This window comes from Hyperolius riggenbachi, chromosome 10 (assembly GCF_040937935.1).
Source record: "Hyperolius riggenbachi isolate aHypRig1 chromosome 10, aHypRig1.pri, whole genome shotgun sequence".
NCBI classification, from domain to species: domain Eukaryota; kingdom Metazoa; phylum Chordata; class Amphibia; order Anura; family Hyperoliidae; genus Hyperolius; species Hyperolius riggenbachi.
This window is the reverse complement of record NC_090655.1, coordinates 14545600-14565073: the sequence shown is the minus strand read 5'-3', so window position 1 is coordinate 14565073 and position 19474 is coordinate 14545600. Positions and strand designations below refer to the sequence as shown.

The 19474-nt window shown below is 46.1% G+C and overlaps 1 protein-coding gene across 1 annotated transcript in view; it reads right to left on the bottom strand.

The window, feature by feature from the left end:
* DOCK1 (dedicator of cytokinesis 1) overlaps window positions 1-17326 on the bottom strand; it is a 589023-nt gene extending 571697 nt beyond the window's left edge. The window contains exon 1 of the mRNA XM_068258876.1: window positions 17271-17326. Coding sequence (XP_068114977.1) covers window positions 17271-17319 — 49 coding nt within the window. The 5' untranslated portion in view covers window positions 17320-17326. The remainder of the gene's footprint in view (window positions 1-17270) is intronic.
* Window positions 17327-19474: the final 2148 nt, after the last annotated feature.

Genomic DNA, 19474 nt, shown 5'->3' with positions numbered 1-19474 from the left:
AGTAAAAGTTTCTCGGGTCCACTTTAAGGCAAAAAGAGTACAGTATAATCTCGTTATAGTAAACTTCAAGGGACCAGGAAAAGTGGTTTACTATATCAGAAATTGTCCTAGAAATGGCCCAGCATGCCCTGGTACATCCTCTGCAGTAGAGATGGGAAGTTCGGATCTTTTCAATGATCCGGATGATTCGAATCGGATCATTGAAGAGATCCGGATCTTTGATCCGAATCTCGGATCATTTTACTACCAAGCATATGGGGGTGAAATGAACAGCAGGACAGGTCTTTCCCTGCTGTGGACAGGAGAAGGGGAGGGGGTGGACACACAGAGAAGGGGGGGAAGATGGACAGAGGGCAGGGAGTGGACAGAGAAGGGAGGAGGGACGAGCAGAAATGTTTGCTTGCACACAATACCCACATGCTGCAATCATATGCTTTACATGTATTTCACCTATATGCTCATCTGTGTACTTTGAAAGCAAACGTCGCACAGTAAAACAAAGCATTCCCCAAAGCATTCCCAGAAGTGAAGTGCAGCTGTTTAGAGCAGTGCAGGATGCCCTGCAATCACAGTGCCTGCAAAGTTAATGAGCTGTGCTGAGCTGAGCCAAAAGCTTCCAATGTGTTCACTGTGCACAACTACGGAACAGACAGCCTATAACGAGCAGCACATTATAGCCAGTATGTGTGCTCTACACATATCTGGCAGTGGCACCCATGTCCCCTCTCTCTCTCTCATCTACCTGTCCCTGCAAGGCTGCCTCCCCTCCAACAGAGCGATCCATCTCAGCTCTGCTTCCAGGACCCCGCTGCCCGCTGAGAGGGGGCGTGTCGCTCCTGGCCCCGCCCCTTTTGCGATCCGAATCACTCATTTTTATGATTCGACTCACAAAATAGATTCGGATCAAAGATCCGAATCGTTCATGATCCGGACAACACTACTCTGCAGCACAGGAGCAGCTCTGTCCTCCCATTGGAGGTACAGTACAAGCACTTGTCCTAGAAATATCCCAGCATGCCCTGGTGCATTCTCTGCTGCACAGGAGTAGCTCTGTCCTCCCATTGGAGGTACAGTACAAGCACTTGTCCTAGAAATATCCCAGCATGCCCTGGTGCATTCTCTGCTGCACAGGAGTAGCTCTGTCCTCCCATTGGAGGTACAGTACAAGCATTTGTCCTAGAAATATCCCAGCATGCCCTGGTACATTCTCTGTTGCACAGGAGCAGCTCTGTCCTCCCATTGGAGGTACAGTACAAGCACTTGTCCTAGAAATATCCCAGCATGCCCTGGTGCATTCTCTGCTGCACAGGAGTAGCTCTGTCCTCCCATTGGAGGTACAGTACAAGCATTTGTCCTAGAAATATCCCAGCATGCCCTGGTACATTCCCTGCTGCACAGGAGCAGCTCTGTCCTCCCATTGGAGGTACAGTACAAGCACTTGTCCTAGAAATGGCCCAGCATGCCCTGGTACATTCTCTGTTGCACAGGAGCAGCTCTGTCCTCCCATTGGAGGTACAGTACAAGCACTTGTCCTAGAAATGGCCCAGCATGCCCTGGTACATCCTCTGCAGCACAGGAGCAGCTCTGTCCTCCCATTGGAGGCACAGTACAAGCACTTGTCCTAGAAGTGGCCCAGCATGCCCTGGTACATTCTCTGTTGCACAGGAGCAGCTCTGTCCTCCCATTGGAGGTACAGTACAAGCACTTGTCCTAGAAATGGCCCAGCATGCCCTGGTACATCCTCTGCAGCACAGGAGCAGCTCTGTCCTCCCATTGGAGGTACAGTACAAGCACTTGTCCTAGAAATGGCCCAGCATGCCTTGGTGCATTCTCTGCTGCACAGGACCAGCTCTGTACTCCCATTGGAGGTACAGTACAAGCACTTGTCCTAGAAATATCCCAGCATGTCCTGGTGCATTCTCTGCAGCACAGGAGCAGCTCTGTCCTCCCATTGGAGGTACAGTACAAGCATTTGTCCTAGAAATATCCCAGCATGCCCTGGTACATTCCCTGCTGCACAGGAGCAGCTCTGTCCTCCCATTGGAGGTACAGTACAAGCACTTGTCCTAGAAATGTCCCAGCATGCCCTGGTACATCCTCTGCAGCACAGGAGCAGCTCTGTCCTCCCATTGGAGGTACAGTACAAGCACTTGTCCTAGAAATGGCCCAGCATGCCCTGGTACATCCTCTGCAGTACAGGAGCAGCTCTGACCTCCCATTGGAGGCACAGTACAAGCACTTGTCCTAGAAATATCCCAGCATGCCCTGGTACATTCTCAGCTGCACAGGAGTAGCTCTGTCCTCCCATTGGAGGTACAGTACAAGCAGTTGTCCTAGAGATGGCCCAGCATGCCCTGGTGCATTCTCTGCTGCACAGGACCAGCTCTGTCCTCCCATTAGAAGTACAGTACAAGCACTTGTCCTAGAAATATCCCAGCATGCCCTGGTACATTCTCTGCTGCACGGGAGCAGCTCTGTCCTCCCATTGGAGGTACAGTACAAGCACTAGCACATTTAGTGGACTACAAGGTTAAAGGATACCCGAAGTGACATGATGAGATAGACATGGGTATGTACAGTGCCTCGCACACAAATAACTATGCTGTGTTCCTTTTTTATTTCTCTGTCTGAAAGAGTTAAATATCAGGTATGTAAGTGGCTGACTCAGTCCTGACTCAGACAGGAAGTGACTACAATGTGACCCTCACTGATAAGAAATTCCCCATTTTATCTCTTTTTTGCTCTCAGAAGCTATTTTCTGCTAGGAAAGTGCTTTATAGTTGGAATTTCTTATCTGTGAGGGTCACACTGTAGTCACTTCCTGTCTGAGTCAGGACTGAGTCAGCCACTTACATACCTAATATTTAACTCTTTCAGGCAGAGAAAGAAAAAAAAAAAGGAACACAGCCTAGCTATTTGTGTGCTAGGCACTGTGCATACCCACATATCATGTCACTTCGGGTATCCTTTAATGCATAGCCAGGGTGAACAAATCACTAGTACAGTATCCAGGACTCTTCATAATTGCAGCCGTCACTGAATAGAGGAAATCATTGGATTCCTGTGAGTGGCTCTAATACCTCAGTGGGCGTAACCTGCAGCACGTGCCCTGCAAAACTTTCTGCTTACATTTGAGCCAATCATGAAGCCTCTCTTCAAAATGCAGCCAATCATGATAAACCACTAGCATCTGTAATGTGAGTGGCTCCAATACCTTTGTGGGCGGGACTTGGCGCTTTCCTCTCCACTCTCCGTTTTGCAGCGAGCATATGAATGTAGCCTGTACTGCGCTCCAGGTGCTACCAGGAGCGTCGTCGCTAACAAGAGAAGAGATACCCCGGAGTGCATACAATCCCGTGGGAGGGCTGTGACGATACTTTTATCGGTGATTGCAAAGTGGAAGTGGTAACGCTGCATTCTCTGTTTTATTTAAATTATTCCTCATTTTCCACAGGCTGCTTATTTGTTCAGCACTGTATATCCAGAACTGGCTAATACTCTTGTCTTACAAATGTTATCAAGTATCAACTCACTTCATAAGCCTGCCTAGAGCAGCCGACCATAGGTTTCGCACTGACATATGACGCATGCACCGCCCACTGACATATGACGCATGCACCGCCCACTGTTTACTGTATCTTGTAGGAGCCAATAAAAAATGGAACTGGAAGAAATAGTTTTTAGAAGAAAATAGTGAGCTTTTGAGAGTAACGGACGGCAAGGCAAGTTTGTAGTGTTCATTTAGGCAGGTACATCATGTGCTTATTTTAATTTTGCTAAGTTCAAGTTCACTGTAAAGAGAAACCGTGACCAAGAATTGACCTTCATCCCAATCAGTAGCTGATACCTCCTTTTACATGAGAAATCTATTCCTTTTCACAAACAGACCATCAGGGGGCGCTGTATGGCTGATATTGTGGTGAAGCCCCTCCCACAAGAAGCTCTGAGTACCGAGTTACTTCTGGCACTTTCCTGTCTGTGAACCCTGTTGCATTGTGGGAAATAGCTGTTTACAGCTGTTTCCAACTGCCAAAAAAGCAAGCAGCAGTTACTTCCAGTGACATTACCTGCCAGCAGTAAAAATGTCACCATGTGATAAATGTCAGAATGTAAATCAGGGAGAGGAAAGATTTTACAATCGGCATAACACGGACTTCATTATTGTAAAAAACAAAGCACTTTATTAGATTTTCACTGGAGTTCCTCTTTAAGTCACAAAACAGTTGCCGTGCTAACTGAGAAAATGTTGACAACCACCACGAGCACTGTGGTTTGCACTTAGATTTATGATACCACAGTGCTGTAAGAATGATTTCATATTGTAGAGGACATTCCTAGCTGATCAGCGAAGTAATATTTTTGCCTGGAGGTCACAGTAAACAGCGTGACAATCACAACAACCACTCGTAGGTCAATAATGGCTCGCTTGTGTGTATACAGCTAACAAACCACATGCAAATATAAATTTGTATCCATTCATAGAGAGCGACTTCAGAAGGTGAGACGCTCTGCGGACATAATCCCGTGTTTATCTTCACAGCTCACTAACCAAAGCACATGCAAAAAGGGAAGATAAATATTTAACTATAAATTCACACGTGGCGATAGTAAAATGCGGAGAGAGATTTCAGCCTGCTTAAGGGCTCAAACCCACTAGAGCAATTTTGTGAGCGTTTAGGGAGCGATTTAAACCGCTAGCGTTTTCCCTAAACGTTCAGCTAATGTTAATGGATGGGCCAAATTCCACTGGAGCGATTGCGCTTACCAAAATCGCAAACGCAGGACATGCAGCATTTTTAGCGTTTAGCGTTACAGCAATGTAAAATATATAAACGCTGGCGTAATTGCTCGTCAAAACCTACACAGAATGATTTTGCTAGCGTTTTTTACATTACTGCACACTGTAAAAAAGTAAAATGATTGAAAAGACCAATCAGAATTAAAACCACTTCTCGCTGGCAAAAAGCTAATACTTTTTAAAAACGCTACCAAAAATCGCCAGCAATCGCTCATGAAAATCGCTTACAAACCGTTAATTAAAAACACCAGTGATTGCGATTAGTGATAGCTACCTGATCCGCGGGGCTGAGCGGATCAGGCAGCCGCAAAAACCGCCGCTCCTGTGGGCCGCAATGGCCCACTTTCACTTTAGTGACCTATAGGTCACGATGCTGCACTGAGAGACTGTGTCGCTCACAGCGTGCAGGGGAGCGGGAGGGGGCGTGGCCAGGGAGAGAGCTCTGCCCAATGGCAGCTCTGGAAACCCTGTAGGAACGCCCCTGGTGGGCGTTTTAAACAGGGAATTCCTCTCCTCTAGGCTCACCTCAGAAATTGCGACAAATTGTCACTAATCTCGGGGGGGGGGGGGGGGGGGGGGGGCGCTATAGCGCGGCAGTGGGGGGGTAGAGTGGCAGTGTGGGGACACACAGGCACGTCAGGAGACCGAGATCTTGCCTTTGTGTCCCACCTGCCCCCGAAGATCCACCTCCGGTTCTCTTTAAACCCTAAGTTCAGCCAAAAATGCTACCCATTTCATAATACCATACCCTCCCCTTTGAACGATTAGTAATCCTGTAATGTATGGTTGTGAGAGTTGGACCATAACGAAGGCTGGGCACCAAAGTATCGACGACTTGGAATTGTGCAGCTGGAGAAGACTTCTGAGAGGCCTTTGGACTGCCAAAAGATCCAATCAGCCTATTCTTAAAGTGACACTGAAGTCTCCTAAAAATCATGTTTTTAATGAAAAAAAAAAAGTGTTTAACATCTTTGCCCTACCTAAACCGCCGCATCCCTCCCCCCCCCCCCCCCCCCCCATAATAATCATGTGTATAGCACTGTGATCACGCGCAGCGCTGCACAAAGTAAAGCCTCGTCACTTAACGCTCCTATGGAGGAGCTCACAATCTAATCCCTGGCACACCCCTATATCTATATATGTATTGTGTAGTGCATGGTATGTGATCTAGAGCCAATTTTGGGGTGGAGGTAATTAAAAAAAAAAAAAAAAAAAAAAAAAAGTTTTTTATACACTGCACTATTGCGCAGGTGCAGAACGCTCCTGACTGTGGGAGCGACACGCGGCCGGACTGCGCTGACTGGCTGAATTACCAGGACTCATAGCAGAAGATCCAGGTGGCGGAGGAGGACAGCGACTGGATTAGCCTGAAGGGGGCTGGAGAAAGCCCCAGGTATGTATAAAAAAAAAAAAAAAAAAAAAACAACTTTTATTTTCATCCATCTCAGGTACCCTTTAATTTGTAGTCACCAAACCAAATTTTAACAACATATCAAATTATTTGATTTCATGAGCAAAGAGAGTGCGTACATTTGCATAAATCAGCATCAACGCAGAATTATTTCCATCTCGTTGACCATCTCTATTTGTGACACAGCTACACATCAGGCTTTATTCTTACAGCATAGATGTTAGTGTATTATATTATATACACATCATATATACACAATCAGTTATATGTATCGGACTTTAAAAATATGGGGACTGCTTTATTGAAGCAGCACAAGTAACTATTTTTTGGTTGGTTTATTTCATTTTTGTGGACTAAGCACAGCTATTACTGTATATATAAATTTATGATGACCATTTTCTGAGAAATAAAACATTTTATCATAGTTTCTATTTAATCACAGTGTAAATGTATTAGGAGTCAGAGTGCATTTTTCCAGACTCAGACTCCAGGTACCCAAAAATTGCTCCGACTCCTCGACTCTGACTCCACAGCCCTGGTGCTAAGTTGTATGATCGAGCAATAAACCGTTAAAGTTGCGAAGTGCTAAATTGTAAAAAATGGCCTGGTTACAAGGGGGGTAAAAACCTCTGGGGCTCAAGTGGTTAAACACTAAATTAGTGTTTTAGCTCATTAAAAGCAATAGTAAATGCTTGGAAATGGTTTAGAACCAATCATGTACTATGATTAAATATGTATTTGTCAAGGGGTACTTGTGCTAAGGTTTACTATGCTAGGGGGTACTTGGTGAGTACAGGGTTTTAAAAAGGGGCAAATATCAATAAAATGTTGAGAAACATGTAAGCAACAATCTGTTGCCAACAACCATGAGCTTGAACACGCCGCAAGAGGCGGTAGAGGACACAGCTCAGCTAAGTAACAGTCAAGGACCAGAACCCACATCTGGAGCTCAGCTATACGCCCAGGAACCCCTGCCGCATACTGAGCAGATAGCCGGCGCATGGCTATACAGTAGTTAAAAACAGACGCCAATAGCTGTAGCTCAGCTATATAATAACCAAACCATGGCATCCCCGCTGCATATCCTGGGTTCCCTGCACCCGAAACATTGCACCAAGCACCCGAGTCTGTTATAGAACATCTGATCTGAATACTTGTTCTGGAACAGCGACTCACAGAGTACAGCAGCCAAACACAGAATATCTATATAAACCAGCGATGGTGCTTTATACACGTTCCTCGCAATTCACTCTTCCTGTAAAACATTAACTTCCACATTACCATATGGAGGGAAGCAATGCATTTTTATGCCATCTAGTCATTGAGTTTGTAAGCAGGTGTTAAGGAGATTACTTTGTAAAACATATTTTATCCCCGCACACTCCCAGCTGGGAGAATAACTGGTGGCAGCGACGCTTCCAGCTGCACAACGCAACGCAGAGACGCTCGATTTATAGAGACTCCAGAAAATGATATGAAAAAAATAAACCGGATAGACAGACGGCACCAAGTGAAATAGGACAATTAAGAGAATAAAGAGGAAGATTACAACAAACTTGTACTTCTTAAAGGGAACCGGAAGCGAGTAAAATTATTGAAAATAAACACATGATGTAGCTGCAAATGAATATTACATACTAACCTCACCGTCAGTTCCTCTCAGAAGCTCACCATTTTCTTCTTACAGTGAGCCCTTCCAGTTCTGACAAGATTTTGTCAGAACTGAAATATATCAGTTGCGCTCAGTTATATATCAGTTGCTGTCAGTTACAACTGAATGTGCAAGGTAATGTCCATGTTTCCCTATGGCTCAAGTGGGGTGATATTACAGTTTAACAGTGTGCTGAACAGGAAGCTGTTATGGGGTAATGTTCATTTTCGAAATGGTGGACGGAGAATTCCATTGATCACAGTGGCAAAAAAGGATGCAGGAGAGGAGAAAGAGATTGAGGAGTAGACTACACAGGAGGCAAGTATGACCTGGGTATGGTTATTTGTACTTTTTATTTTCAGTTCAGGTTCTCTTTAAACCTTAAGACTTAAAGAGAAACTACGACCAAGAATTGAACGTTATCCCAATCAGTAGCTGATACCCCCTTTTACATGAAAAATCTATTCCTTTTCACAAACAGACCATCAGGGGGCGCTGTATGGCTGATATTGTGGTGAAACCCCTCCCACAAGAAAAGTGCGTACTCCTGGCAGTTTCCTGTCTGTGAACCTTGCTGTATTGTGGGAAATAGCTGTTTAAAGCGGTTTGTTTCCAGCTGTCAAAAAAGCATGCAGCAGCTACATCGCCTGCCAGCAGTAAAAATGTCACCATGTGATAAATGTCAGAATGTAAATCAGGGATTTATTATATTTTGCAATGGGCAAAAACTGACTAGTCATTTATACATAATTATTGTAAAAATGAAGCACTTTTTTTATTACATTATTTTCACTGGAGTTCCTCTTTAAGGTGTCAATAGATTACTTGACGGGCGATCGACCATCTGATTCGACAATTGTCAAATCGGATGAAAAATCAGTGCCTCCAACAGCATGCCCGATTGAGAAAGTGGACAATTTCAGGCTGGAATTCGTCGCGTGTAAAAGGTCAAACAGGTTGGAAAATCTCGGGCCGACATGATCGATCAGGTGCACGGTGGCAACGGCGCCCGATATAAACGAATGACAACCATGACGGAAACCCCAGGCTGCTGTCCCCCATTAAAGAGAACCTGTAACAAAAAAAGTCCCCTGGGGGTACTCACCTCGGGAGGGGGAAGCCTCAGGGTCCCAATGAGGCTTCCCCTGTAGCTGCAGGCAGTCCAGTGCTGGCTCGTCCGAATCCTCCCCCGACAAGCCTGACAAGGCTTAATATATTTACCTTCCCGGCTCCAGCGCAGGCGCAGTATCTGCTCTCTGCTAGGAGATAGGCGGAAATAGCCGATCACTGTCGGGCCGCTCCACTGCGCAGGAGACTTGCGCCTGCACAGTAGAGCGGGCCGACAGCGCTGGAGCCGGGAAGGTAAATATTTACATCCCGCTGTTCGGGGAGCTTTATCGCCGCCGCCGTTGGACCGAGGAGGACAGGGGAAGCCTCAATAGGATCCGGAGGCTTCCCCCACCCGAGGCGAGTACCCCCCAGGGGAGGTTTTGTTTGTTACAGGTTTTCTTTAATGTCTTGTGTGTGTGTCCCCCCCCCCCCCCCCCTGTGCATGAATACTTTACCTGCTGCTGTACTTCCGCATTCTGGCCCCACGTGACTACCGGCACATAGTATGTGGGGGCGCGAGTGACCTCACACATGCAACCCATGTACTATAAAACCTAGGTTCTCAATGTGTGGTACGCGTACCCCAGGGGGTACTTCTGATGGTTCCGGGGGGTACTCGGGCTTCATATACTTAACCAAGAATAACTATTTAGAGTTTTTTAAAATTATAAATCTTAAACAAAATTAGTGTTTTAGCTAATAGAAAACAATAGTAAATGCTTGGAAACTGCTTAGAACCAATTATGTACTACGATTAAATATATATTTGTCAAGGGGTACTTGGGATAAGGTTTACTATGCTAGGGGGGGTACTTTGCAAGTACAGGGTTTCAAAAGGGGTACATACCAATACAATGTTGAGAAACACTGCTATAACACACGCAACCACGTGGGGGATACAAATGTAGAAGTACAAAGACAGCAGCAGCGTGGACAAGGGCAAGTAAACTTTAAAGAGACTCTGTAGCAAAAAAAAAAAAAAAAACAAAAAAAAAAAATAAAGTTTCCCTGGAAGGTACCTACCTCGGGAGGGGGAAGACTCAGGGACCCAATGAGGCTTCCCTCTCCCCTGTAGCTGTAGGCAATCCAGCGCTGGCTCCCCCGAAGTGTCCCGGAATCCTGGCCCGACAAACCTGACAGGCTTGGTATATTTACCTCTCCTGGCTCCAGCGGGGGCGCTGTTGCGTCTCTCAGCACGGAGATAGGCGGAAATTATCTCTGTCGGGTCTGCTCTACTACGCAGGCGCAGGAGACTTGTGCCTGCACAGTAGAGCGGACCGACAGTGATCGGCTATTTCCGCCTATCTCCGAGCAGAGATCCGATACTGCGCCTGCACTGGAGCCGGAAAGGTAAATATTTAGATCCCCACTGTTCGGAGGGGCACAGCGAGACCGCCGTGTGATACAGGACGACAGGGGAAGCCTCGATAGGATCCAGAGGCGAGGAGAGTACCCCCAGGGGAACTTTTTCTCGTTACAGGTTTTCTTTAACTGCTCAGGCACCGGGGGGGGGGGGGGGCGGGGGGGCATAAAATATTAGGGGGACAGGGAGGCAGCGTCACAATGTCAATTCCGGCAAGATTTTATGCTGAAATCACTCAGTAATCGGCCTGCGTTTATGGCAGCCAACCGATCTTTCTCTGGTCAGATTCGATGATTTTAACTGCCTACTTTTTTCGCGATCGTGGTTCTTTAAATCAATGTAATTAACCTTTAGAATTCATCAAGGTCAATCCGATGCTTGAAAGATACAGTAAGAGGATCATAATGTTACATAACGGTGTTATTATTCTGAGATTGGAATAAACTTGTGTAACGTGGCCATTTTATATGCAAACAGAGCTTAGCTGCTTGTTTAGGAAAAAAAATGTGCATAATTGTCCTGTTAATTCCCACCGGCGATGACAAATCCTCTCACTTCCTGCGGCATTAGCATTCTGCGAAAAATTAAAGAACAAAATAATCAACTTGATTTTTGTTCCAAACTTCCTGCGGAATCCGAAAACCAGCCCCATTCTTGCATATCAAACGACAGGCGATGAATATGGATACAGCCTGAATATGCAAACAAACGCAGGCGGGGGGAAAAAAATGTAATAATTAAATCTACGCTCCGTCTGATTGCAATCAGGCGGCGAAGCAACAGGAGTGACAATAGCGAGGGTCATGTTCACACAAGGAGGACGTCGCTGAGCTCGCGTTACTCAGGCTGCGTCTGTCATAACGACCTCATTCCTGGTGATTAGCGCATATTTACATGAGGGGGAGAACGAGGCTGCGCTCGCTGAATGATAACCGTGGCTAGTCGCTGCACCTGACAGGCAAGAACAGCTTATAGCTAAATAACAATTCCATTACACGCCATGCAGCGCATCAGACAGGCTGGACAAGCGCCATGTGCAAATAACTCTGCTGAGTTACTTCTCATAAGGATGGAACACAAAATCATAGTGTACGGCTGGCAGCAGTGAGCGTTTCCAGATGTTTTCAAGCGGGCCTGAACTCAGAACTTCCTCTCTGCTCCAAAAAATAAGGAACAGCATAATATCCTTTAAATAAAAACATTTGTTACAGCTGATACAAACCTTGCAATAAGTCTGCAGTGTGTCTACTTCCTGCTTTCATGGAAGCAGACATAGGGTTAACATGCTGTGTTTACAAATTAGCTGCTCTGCCAAGCCAGCCAGCTGACAGTGCTGAGAGATCAAATTACACTGGTGATTAATCACAGATGAGGGGAAAATAAGACAATCTAAACTCTCTAAATACATACAGGGTGCACTTCTCTAGGTTTGCCTTCTGTCCTGCACTAGAGTTCAGGTCTACTTTAAAGGCCTACATGTCTACAGCCCCAGTTCCCATTGGAACTAAAAACAGTCCGTTTAGTGGAGCTAAAACCGACCCGGATCCTAACGGAGGTGAACAGATCCTATGTTAATCAATTAATCACATTAATCTGATCCATTCGGCATGTTCCACCGGCATCGACCGAGCGCTAACAGTACGGAGGGACATGGATCAAAAACTGATGCCTATTAAAAACGGATCCGTTTCACGGACTAGTTTTTGATACGTCCGGTTTGAACCAGGCCCAAAACTAAATTTGTGCAACTACTCACTGCTCAATGTGCTGGAATCTCATTTTCTGAAAAAAAAATGCTAAATTTAATAAAATGTTTGAAACAGAAAAATATTAACTATCCATTAAGGCTGCTTTCACAGTGAGACGTTACAGGCGCACGTTAGAGCAGCCAGTAACGCAGCCCACCGCACAGTAATGAAAAATCAGTGGGCTGTTCACAGTGCCCACGTTGCGTTATATTGTAACGCAGGACGTCAGTTGAATGTGCTGCATGCTACGGCATTATGCGCGAGTAAGCCGCATTAGACTGTGCGCACATGCTCAGTAGTGTTGGAGGAGGGGGAGGTCTTCCCTCCTCCTCCTCGGCCAGGCAGATGGCTAATTAATATTCACTGCACGGTGTGACGTGCAGTGTTTACTTCCTGGAGCGCCGCTCTGTGCGGCGATTGGCCGGGCGGGACCACGTGATGCCGCATGTGTCCAAGAGTACGCATCACGGCATCACGGACGCCAGAGTGAGCTGCACAACGCGGCTCACTCTGACGTCCACATCTAAGACCACCATGTGTTGTGTTAGGGGCACGTTATGCGACCATAACGTCCCCTAAAACGCAACGCCTTGGTGTGTAAGTAGCCTAAAAGTATAAGGGCTCGTTTACACTAGGTCCGGAACCGTATCTGTGGCTCGGTTTTTCAGGCTGGATCAGAACCGGAGCCACGGATACTGGTGTTTTAAAATAGCAGCTATCTTCACCCATTAAAAAAAAAAAAAAAAAACCTATCCGTCTGCGTTTGCGGGGACCAGTTTTCAAATTCTGAACGGAAGGTCCGGATCTGCTGCATTTTCACGCAACGGATCTGGATCCTGATACACGCAGGGGTAATGGCAGGCAGTAGAAAACCGTATCCCCCTCTACACAGGCAGATTTGGACACCAAAACACTGGTATCCGTAGCTCCAGTTTTGATCCGGCCTCAAAAACGGAGCCACGGATAAGTTTCCGGACCTAGTGTGAATGAGCCGTAAATAATAACCAAGACTACCAAGCAAAACGTCAGTTTCCCCCCTTGTGAGTTTTAGTCGGTTTCGATCATCAGAATCAATCCCAGCACTTGAACAGAAGGCATGTCGGTGTTGTGAGTCTGTGCAGTGTATGCAGCAGCGGCAGTAATAGAGACACCTGAGGGCCCAGCTGAGCAGGATTCTGTGATGTCACTGTCATTTATGTTATCAGGGGCGGGTCTCCTCTCCAAGCATCCAAGCTAAGCTCTCCAAGAATGCGGAATGCCTCCCGGGCAGCCAGATGCTGCTCTAAGCAGAGCTCTGTCCTGAGCAATGCTAGGCTTTACATAGAACCCTAAACAATACACAACATCCAGCAAGATAGGAGGTTTCATTTTTTTTTCCAACAGTGGCATCGATAGGGAAATCAACTGCTGTTCGGGCTCGTTTCCGCTACAGATCACAAGCGCATAGCGCTGCAACAGGATTGCAATTTGCGTTTTTCGGGGTTTTTTTGTAAATATGGAACTGTGTTTACAATTGGATAGGAAAATTGCAACAAAGCAGGGACATTGCAAGAAAATCACACAGAACCGCAATGTTTTTTTTGTGTGTGCAAAAACTGCAGCAGGCAGCGTGTTTAACCACTTGCGTACCAGCATTCTCTGGGCCCTTAAGGACCAGAGACTGCTGGTATCAAAAAAACAGGGCCCACCTACATCTCGTCGTACGGAACCGCCACTCACCCGTCGCCATGACGGTAGAGTTCTGTGAGCCGATCAGGAGCAGATTTCTTTGGCTCTTGACCCTGTGATTGCTGTGAGCCAATGAGATTGGCTCACAGTGGCGGGACAGTTCCGCGCGGTAATTGAAATCTACGCCCTCGCAGGAATAAGCAGCCATAAACAGGGCACAGGTTTCAATTACCGCAGTCTGGAAGTGCTTATGCAAAAATCACACCGCACCAGTACAAACGGCACACCCCAATTTACATGGCAGTGCTTTAGGCAGGTAAAGATCACAAACAAATGAGTAAGTCAGAGGGGGCGTTCCTATAACCGGCTCATTCAAGAGTTATGAAAGGAGCAGCTGAGGTCAGAAAGTTAAACACAGAAGCTGTGAAATACTGGTTAGGCAATCATGTCAGGTACCAGAGAGAAGGATTCTATAAAAAAAAATATGCCCGCCTGGCTATACAGAAAGCTGCCCCGTTATGTAGACCGGGGTTGTGCTTTAATTTCCCCTGCTCTGCTCCTAAAATTAAGAATAGAACATTGGAACGAGTCGAGTCACTTCCCACTGCGCTGCCAACGATACAGAAAAGATCTTGCCAAGATTTCTGTTAACTGAAAAGCTGCTGAAATGTATTTTACCTCCTTGTATGGAGGATATTTGTATACAAAATAACCAAAGCGATTTCATGCCCTCTTCGGGTTTGTAACTTTGAAAACGAGTTTATAAAAAAAAACAAAAAACACCTCTGCCATTCCCAAAATAGATAGGAGAGGGGAGCAGTCAAAGATTGGAAAACTCACAGCACTGAAGGTTACAGTCTATCAGTTCATCTACAGTAATGATTTTTCTGCGATAAACATTTTCAAGATATCACGTAAGGGCTGAAACCCACAAGAGCGATTTTGTGAGCGTTTAGGGAGTGATTCAAACCGCTAGCGATTTCCCTAAACGCTCAGCTAATGTTAATGGATGGGCCAAATTCCACTGGAGTGATTGCCATTACCAAAATCACAAATGCTGAATATGAAGCATTTTTGAGCGTTAGCGTTTCTGCAATGTAAAGTATATAATCGCTGGCCTAATCACTCGTCAAAACCTACACAGAGAGATTTTGCTAGCGTTTTTACATTACTGTAACAAAATTAAAATTGAAAGGACCGATCAGAATTAATAACGCTAATTGCTAAACAACCGCTGGCAAATGGATTACACTTTTTAAAATCGCTACCGAAATCGCTTACAAACCGCTCATACAAAGCGCTAGCGATTGCGTTCTGTAGTGGGTTCCAGGCCTAACACATTTTAACAAAAATTCATCAAACGAGGTCTGACGTCGTATGCCCACCTGCGGTGATCATTCGTATCAAACAACCGTCATAATGGATCGCTAGATGACCGCTCACCCAAATTACTAGGATCATTCGCTCGTCATGCACATGATCGCAAAGGATGCATTAGGGAACAATCGGCCATTACTGACGATTACCTGATGCATCTTCAGGCGAGTACTAGGAATCACGAGGCCAAAAAAGAAATGGAGTTTTACTTACCATCTCCCAGCCCCTAGCAGTCATTTGGGTGCCCCGGCACAGCTGCAGTCCTCTCTGGGGTCCCGCCGGCAGCCCATTATGAGCCCTCTGCACATGCATGCGCCAGCCACGCACTAGAGCGCACCCACGTCACCGGGAGTGTATTGCGTGGTAATACTGATGACATGGACGCGCATGCGTAGAAGTCGACGACCCATCGGGGGTCAGTGATCCTTACAGGCTCCCAGCAGGACCCCAGAGAGGACTGGAGCTGCGGCGAGAGACCCAAATGACTTCTAGGGGCTGTAGTAAAACTACATTTTTAGGGTGATCTCATGTTGCCTTTAAGGATCCGCTAAACCACGTTTAAAGTGTACCTAATAAACGGTAATGTGATCAATATTTTCCAGCCTGACCGATCGCCTTCCGATCAAGAAAGATCGATTTTGAGCTTGGGATAAGTCGCTGGCAAACAATAAGGTGGATTTTTTTGTTTGCCTGATCTGATCATTTGCTCTATCAGATGTAGGATCTGAAGCAAAAAGAGCATGTTGTGTACCAGACCGAATGTTTTTATTGTGCAAAGTCAGGCTGGCCATGCTGGAGATGCCACAAGGTGGCCATAGATCTCTCGACTTAGCGGCCAATCAACTAACTGAAGGCAAGCGATATCCGTATGAGCCATGAACGTGGCGAAACCCCCCAGCACTGTTCTACCTAGTGTATAAATGTGCCCCCGTGTGTGGTTTCCCACCACCCCACGGTGCCAGCGTACAGCCCGTGGTGCATGTGTGACGTCACATACGCCATCAGCGTGTGAGGCGCCATCAGCGTGTGAGGCGCAAATAGAAGAGAAAGAACAGAAAGGCTGATAAGCACCACACGGTGGGCGACATAGGGCAGATAATGTATAAAAACGCACACAAGCAAAACGGGGAACAGAGGCGCCAGCAGTGGATAAAACCTTTAAAATTTGCTTGGGGGAAGCGGTGGACTTACCTCCATAAAGCAGACACGGAAGACTGTATAATAGTAATTACATTATACAGTACACCAAAAATGCAATGTGTTTCGTAGGCCACACCCGCCATCAGGCAATAAACGTGGGACAAACAGAATTTCAGCAGTAGCAGGAGTAGCGCCTCAGTGCTGCTACTGCTGAAACTCTGAAACTGTTTGTCCCCACGTTTATTGCCTGATGAAGCGGGCGTGGCCTACGAAACGCGTTGCATTTTTGGGGTACTATATAATAAATGTAATTACTATTATACAGTCTTGCGTGTCTGCTTTATGGAAGTAAGTCCACCGCTTCCTCCAAGCAAATTTTAAAGGTTTTATCCACTTTTACCCTGCTGGCGCCTCTGTTCCCCGTTTGCTGTACCGTGTCCACCCCTGGTGGAGGGGTGATCTACCCCTTTTCAGATGTACAGAGAGCGACTTCTTATCCCTGAGTGGGGACAGGTCTAATCTCCTCACCTGCCTATACAGTGGTTGCCTTTGTGGTAACCCACGTTTGTGAGTATAATTTTCTCACGATAACCTTTACTTAATTTATGCTTAACAACAACAACAACAACAACAAATAACATTTGTAAAGCGCTTTTCTCCCGTGGGACTCAAAGCGCATAAGCATGGCTCAGACCATCGTGGTACAGAGGACGGTCTGAGCCATGCTTATGCGCTTTGAGTCCCACGGGAGAAAAGCGCTTTACAAATGTTATTTGTTGTTGTTGTTGAGCATAAATTAAGTAAAGGTTATCGTGAGAAACATACTACACTATATTGGGCTCTCGGTTTCTCTAACCTTAAAACTCACACAAGGGGCACATTTACACACTGGGTGGGGCAGGGGTGAGGTGGCAGACTTGGCCGATTTACAAGATATTTCATGTTGCAATCGATTGGGAAAATCGGCTTGTGGTGTATGGGCAGCAGACAGATCTCTCTCTTACCAGCTTTGATCAGAGGTAGGTTAGTCTCTTGGTCGAATCTGCCCATCATTGCTAGATGTATGGCCATCTATAGTAAATCAGGCCCGTTATCACTGTATCCGTGTGTGTAAACAGCAGAAAAAGCACAACAGGCAGTTTCCAGAAGAGTCGCGTTGTGCCCGTCCTATGGCCACAATGACAAGTTGGAAAGGGGCCGGATATTCTGGCTGAGCACATCACATACACAGAACCTTCCTGAATGGAACTGTGCGCTTTCTCTGTTGTAAAACAAAGAGGCCTGTCCCTGGAAATGTCCAAGCAAAATACAGCAGCTGGCCGGGTCACAAAGCACTTTTTAAAACAGACATCGGAAGGAACAAAAATAAAAAGCAAGTTTTTAAAGTTATATTCTCTTCTGTTAGGAGAAAAGGAAAGAAAACCTTTTTCTAAATGCAGCTCTGCATTATAGCAAACTACAGGCCTGGCCACACTTCTAGATTGCAACCTGCAGTGGCAAAACCATCGATTACTCTCCAAAAGGAATCCATTCCCAGTATAAATCTATTCCTACCACACACACTGCTTTTTAAAAAGTGTAACTGTAGGGCATAAAATCAATTCTTTATTTTTATCTAGTAAATAATAAAGGATGCTAACCAGGCAATCCAAAAGATAAAATCACTGTTACTTTTCTTGTTGTTAAATAATCATTCCCCAGTTTACTCGACTCTTATTTGGTACACAAAAAGGAAGTTGCAGGGCATGCTGGGTTGTCCTTTTTTGCTTCTCTACCTCCCCTCAGACTTAACTATTGTAGCCTGATTGGCTGAAGCCTCTTTCCCTCCTGTTTTCCCCTCCCACGCCTCTGTTCCTCTCTGATTGGCCAATATTTCTCATGCGGAGACAATGCACTTTCTATAGTGAAGAGTGGGCAATGCATACACAATCAGGCAGAGGAGTGTAAGGGAGGAGATGACATCAGGATTGGCCTAAAAATAGCCACACTTAAAATGGGAAATGCTAAGAAGGATTTTCACTTTTTTTACTGTAGAAAAATCACTGAAATCAAAACGTGGACAGTGCAATACATATGTAAGTAGAGTAAGTATTTATAGGCTTATATTTGGCGGGGGGGGGGGGGAGGGGGGTTCTGAGATAGTATGGCTGACAGCTCCACTTTAACAGTGGCCAAACAATGACTAAATAATTATTATAAAAATAAGCAATTTTATTTTTATATTTTCAATACAGTTCCTAATTTAGGCCTAGTTCCAGCGCGTCACTCCAGGCGGGCGCTTGCAATACCATTCATTATACTGAATAGGATCGCTTGCTGAAGCTCCCCGAAATGCGTGATGATTCAGCGGGAGGGGGCGTGGCCAGGGAGAGAACCCGATGGCAGCTCTGGAAACCCTGTAGGAATGCCGCTGGTGGGCGTTTTGAACAGGGAATCCCTCCCGTGTTCACCGCCAAGATAGCAACAAATGTTGTCGCTAATCTCGGGGGGGGGGGGGGGGGGGGGGGAGGCTGGGGGGCAGAGGCATGTCAGGAGGCAGAAAACACGCCTCTGTGTCCCATCTGCCCCCCAAAGATCTACCTCTGGTTCTCTTTAAGATTTCCCTTTAGGGGAGCGAATGGTTCAGGGAAGAGAAGGGAGTGGGAGGGTGATAGTGGGTAACATCATCGGGGTTGTGGGGTCAGTACACAAATCATCCAATTCCAACTCCTCAGTTTGTGAAACCACCAACCTCAGGTACCCAAAATTGCTCCGACTCTGACCCCTCGATTCTGACTTCAGAGCCCTTGCAGGGTTATGGAGTAGGTTCAAAAATCATTCAACTATTCCCACTTTGTGTTATGTTTGGCCCACTTTAGACCAACAGGCAAACTATATTGGAGGTGAAGCCCTAGAGCAGAGTTTCTCAAACCTGTCCTTGTGACTCCCCAATGGTGCATGTTATGAAATCTCTGATTCCAGGTACCCAAAAATTGCTCCGACTCCTCAGCAGGTTTGCTTCTGCCAATCCAAAAGATTGAGGAGGGGGGGGGGGGGGGGGGGGACGTGGAGAGCATGGACATATCTGTGCTTGCCCTTAGCTTTGCCTCTAGTCAGGTAAACTCTAGTAGAGGGACTTATTACATACCGCTACCAGTGTGACACATACTGTATATATGGAGAAGCATAGCCAATGTTTGGTTATATGATCTTATGTAAAAAAAAGAAA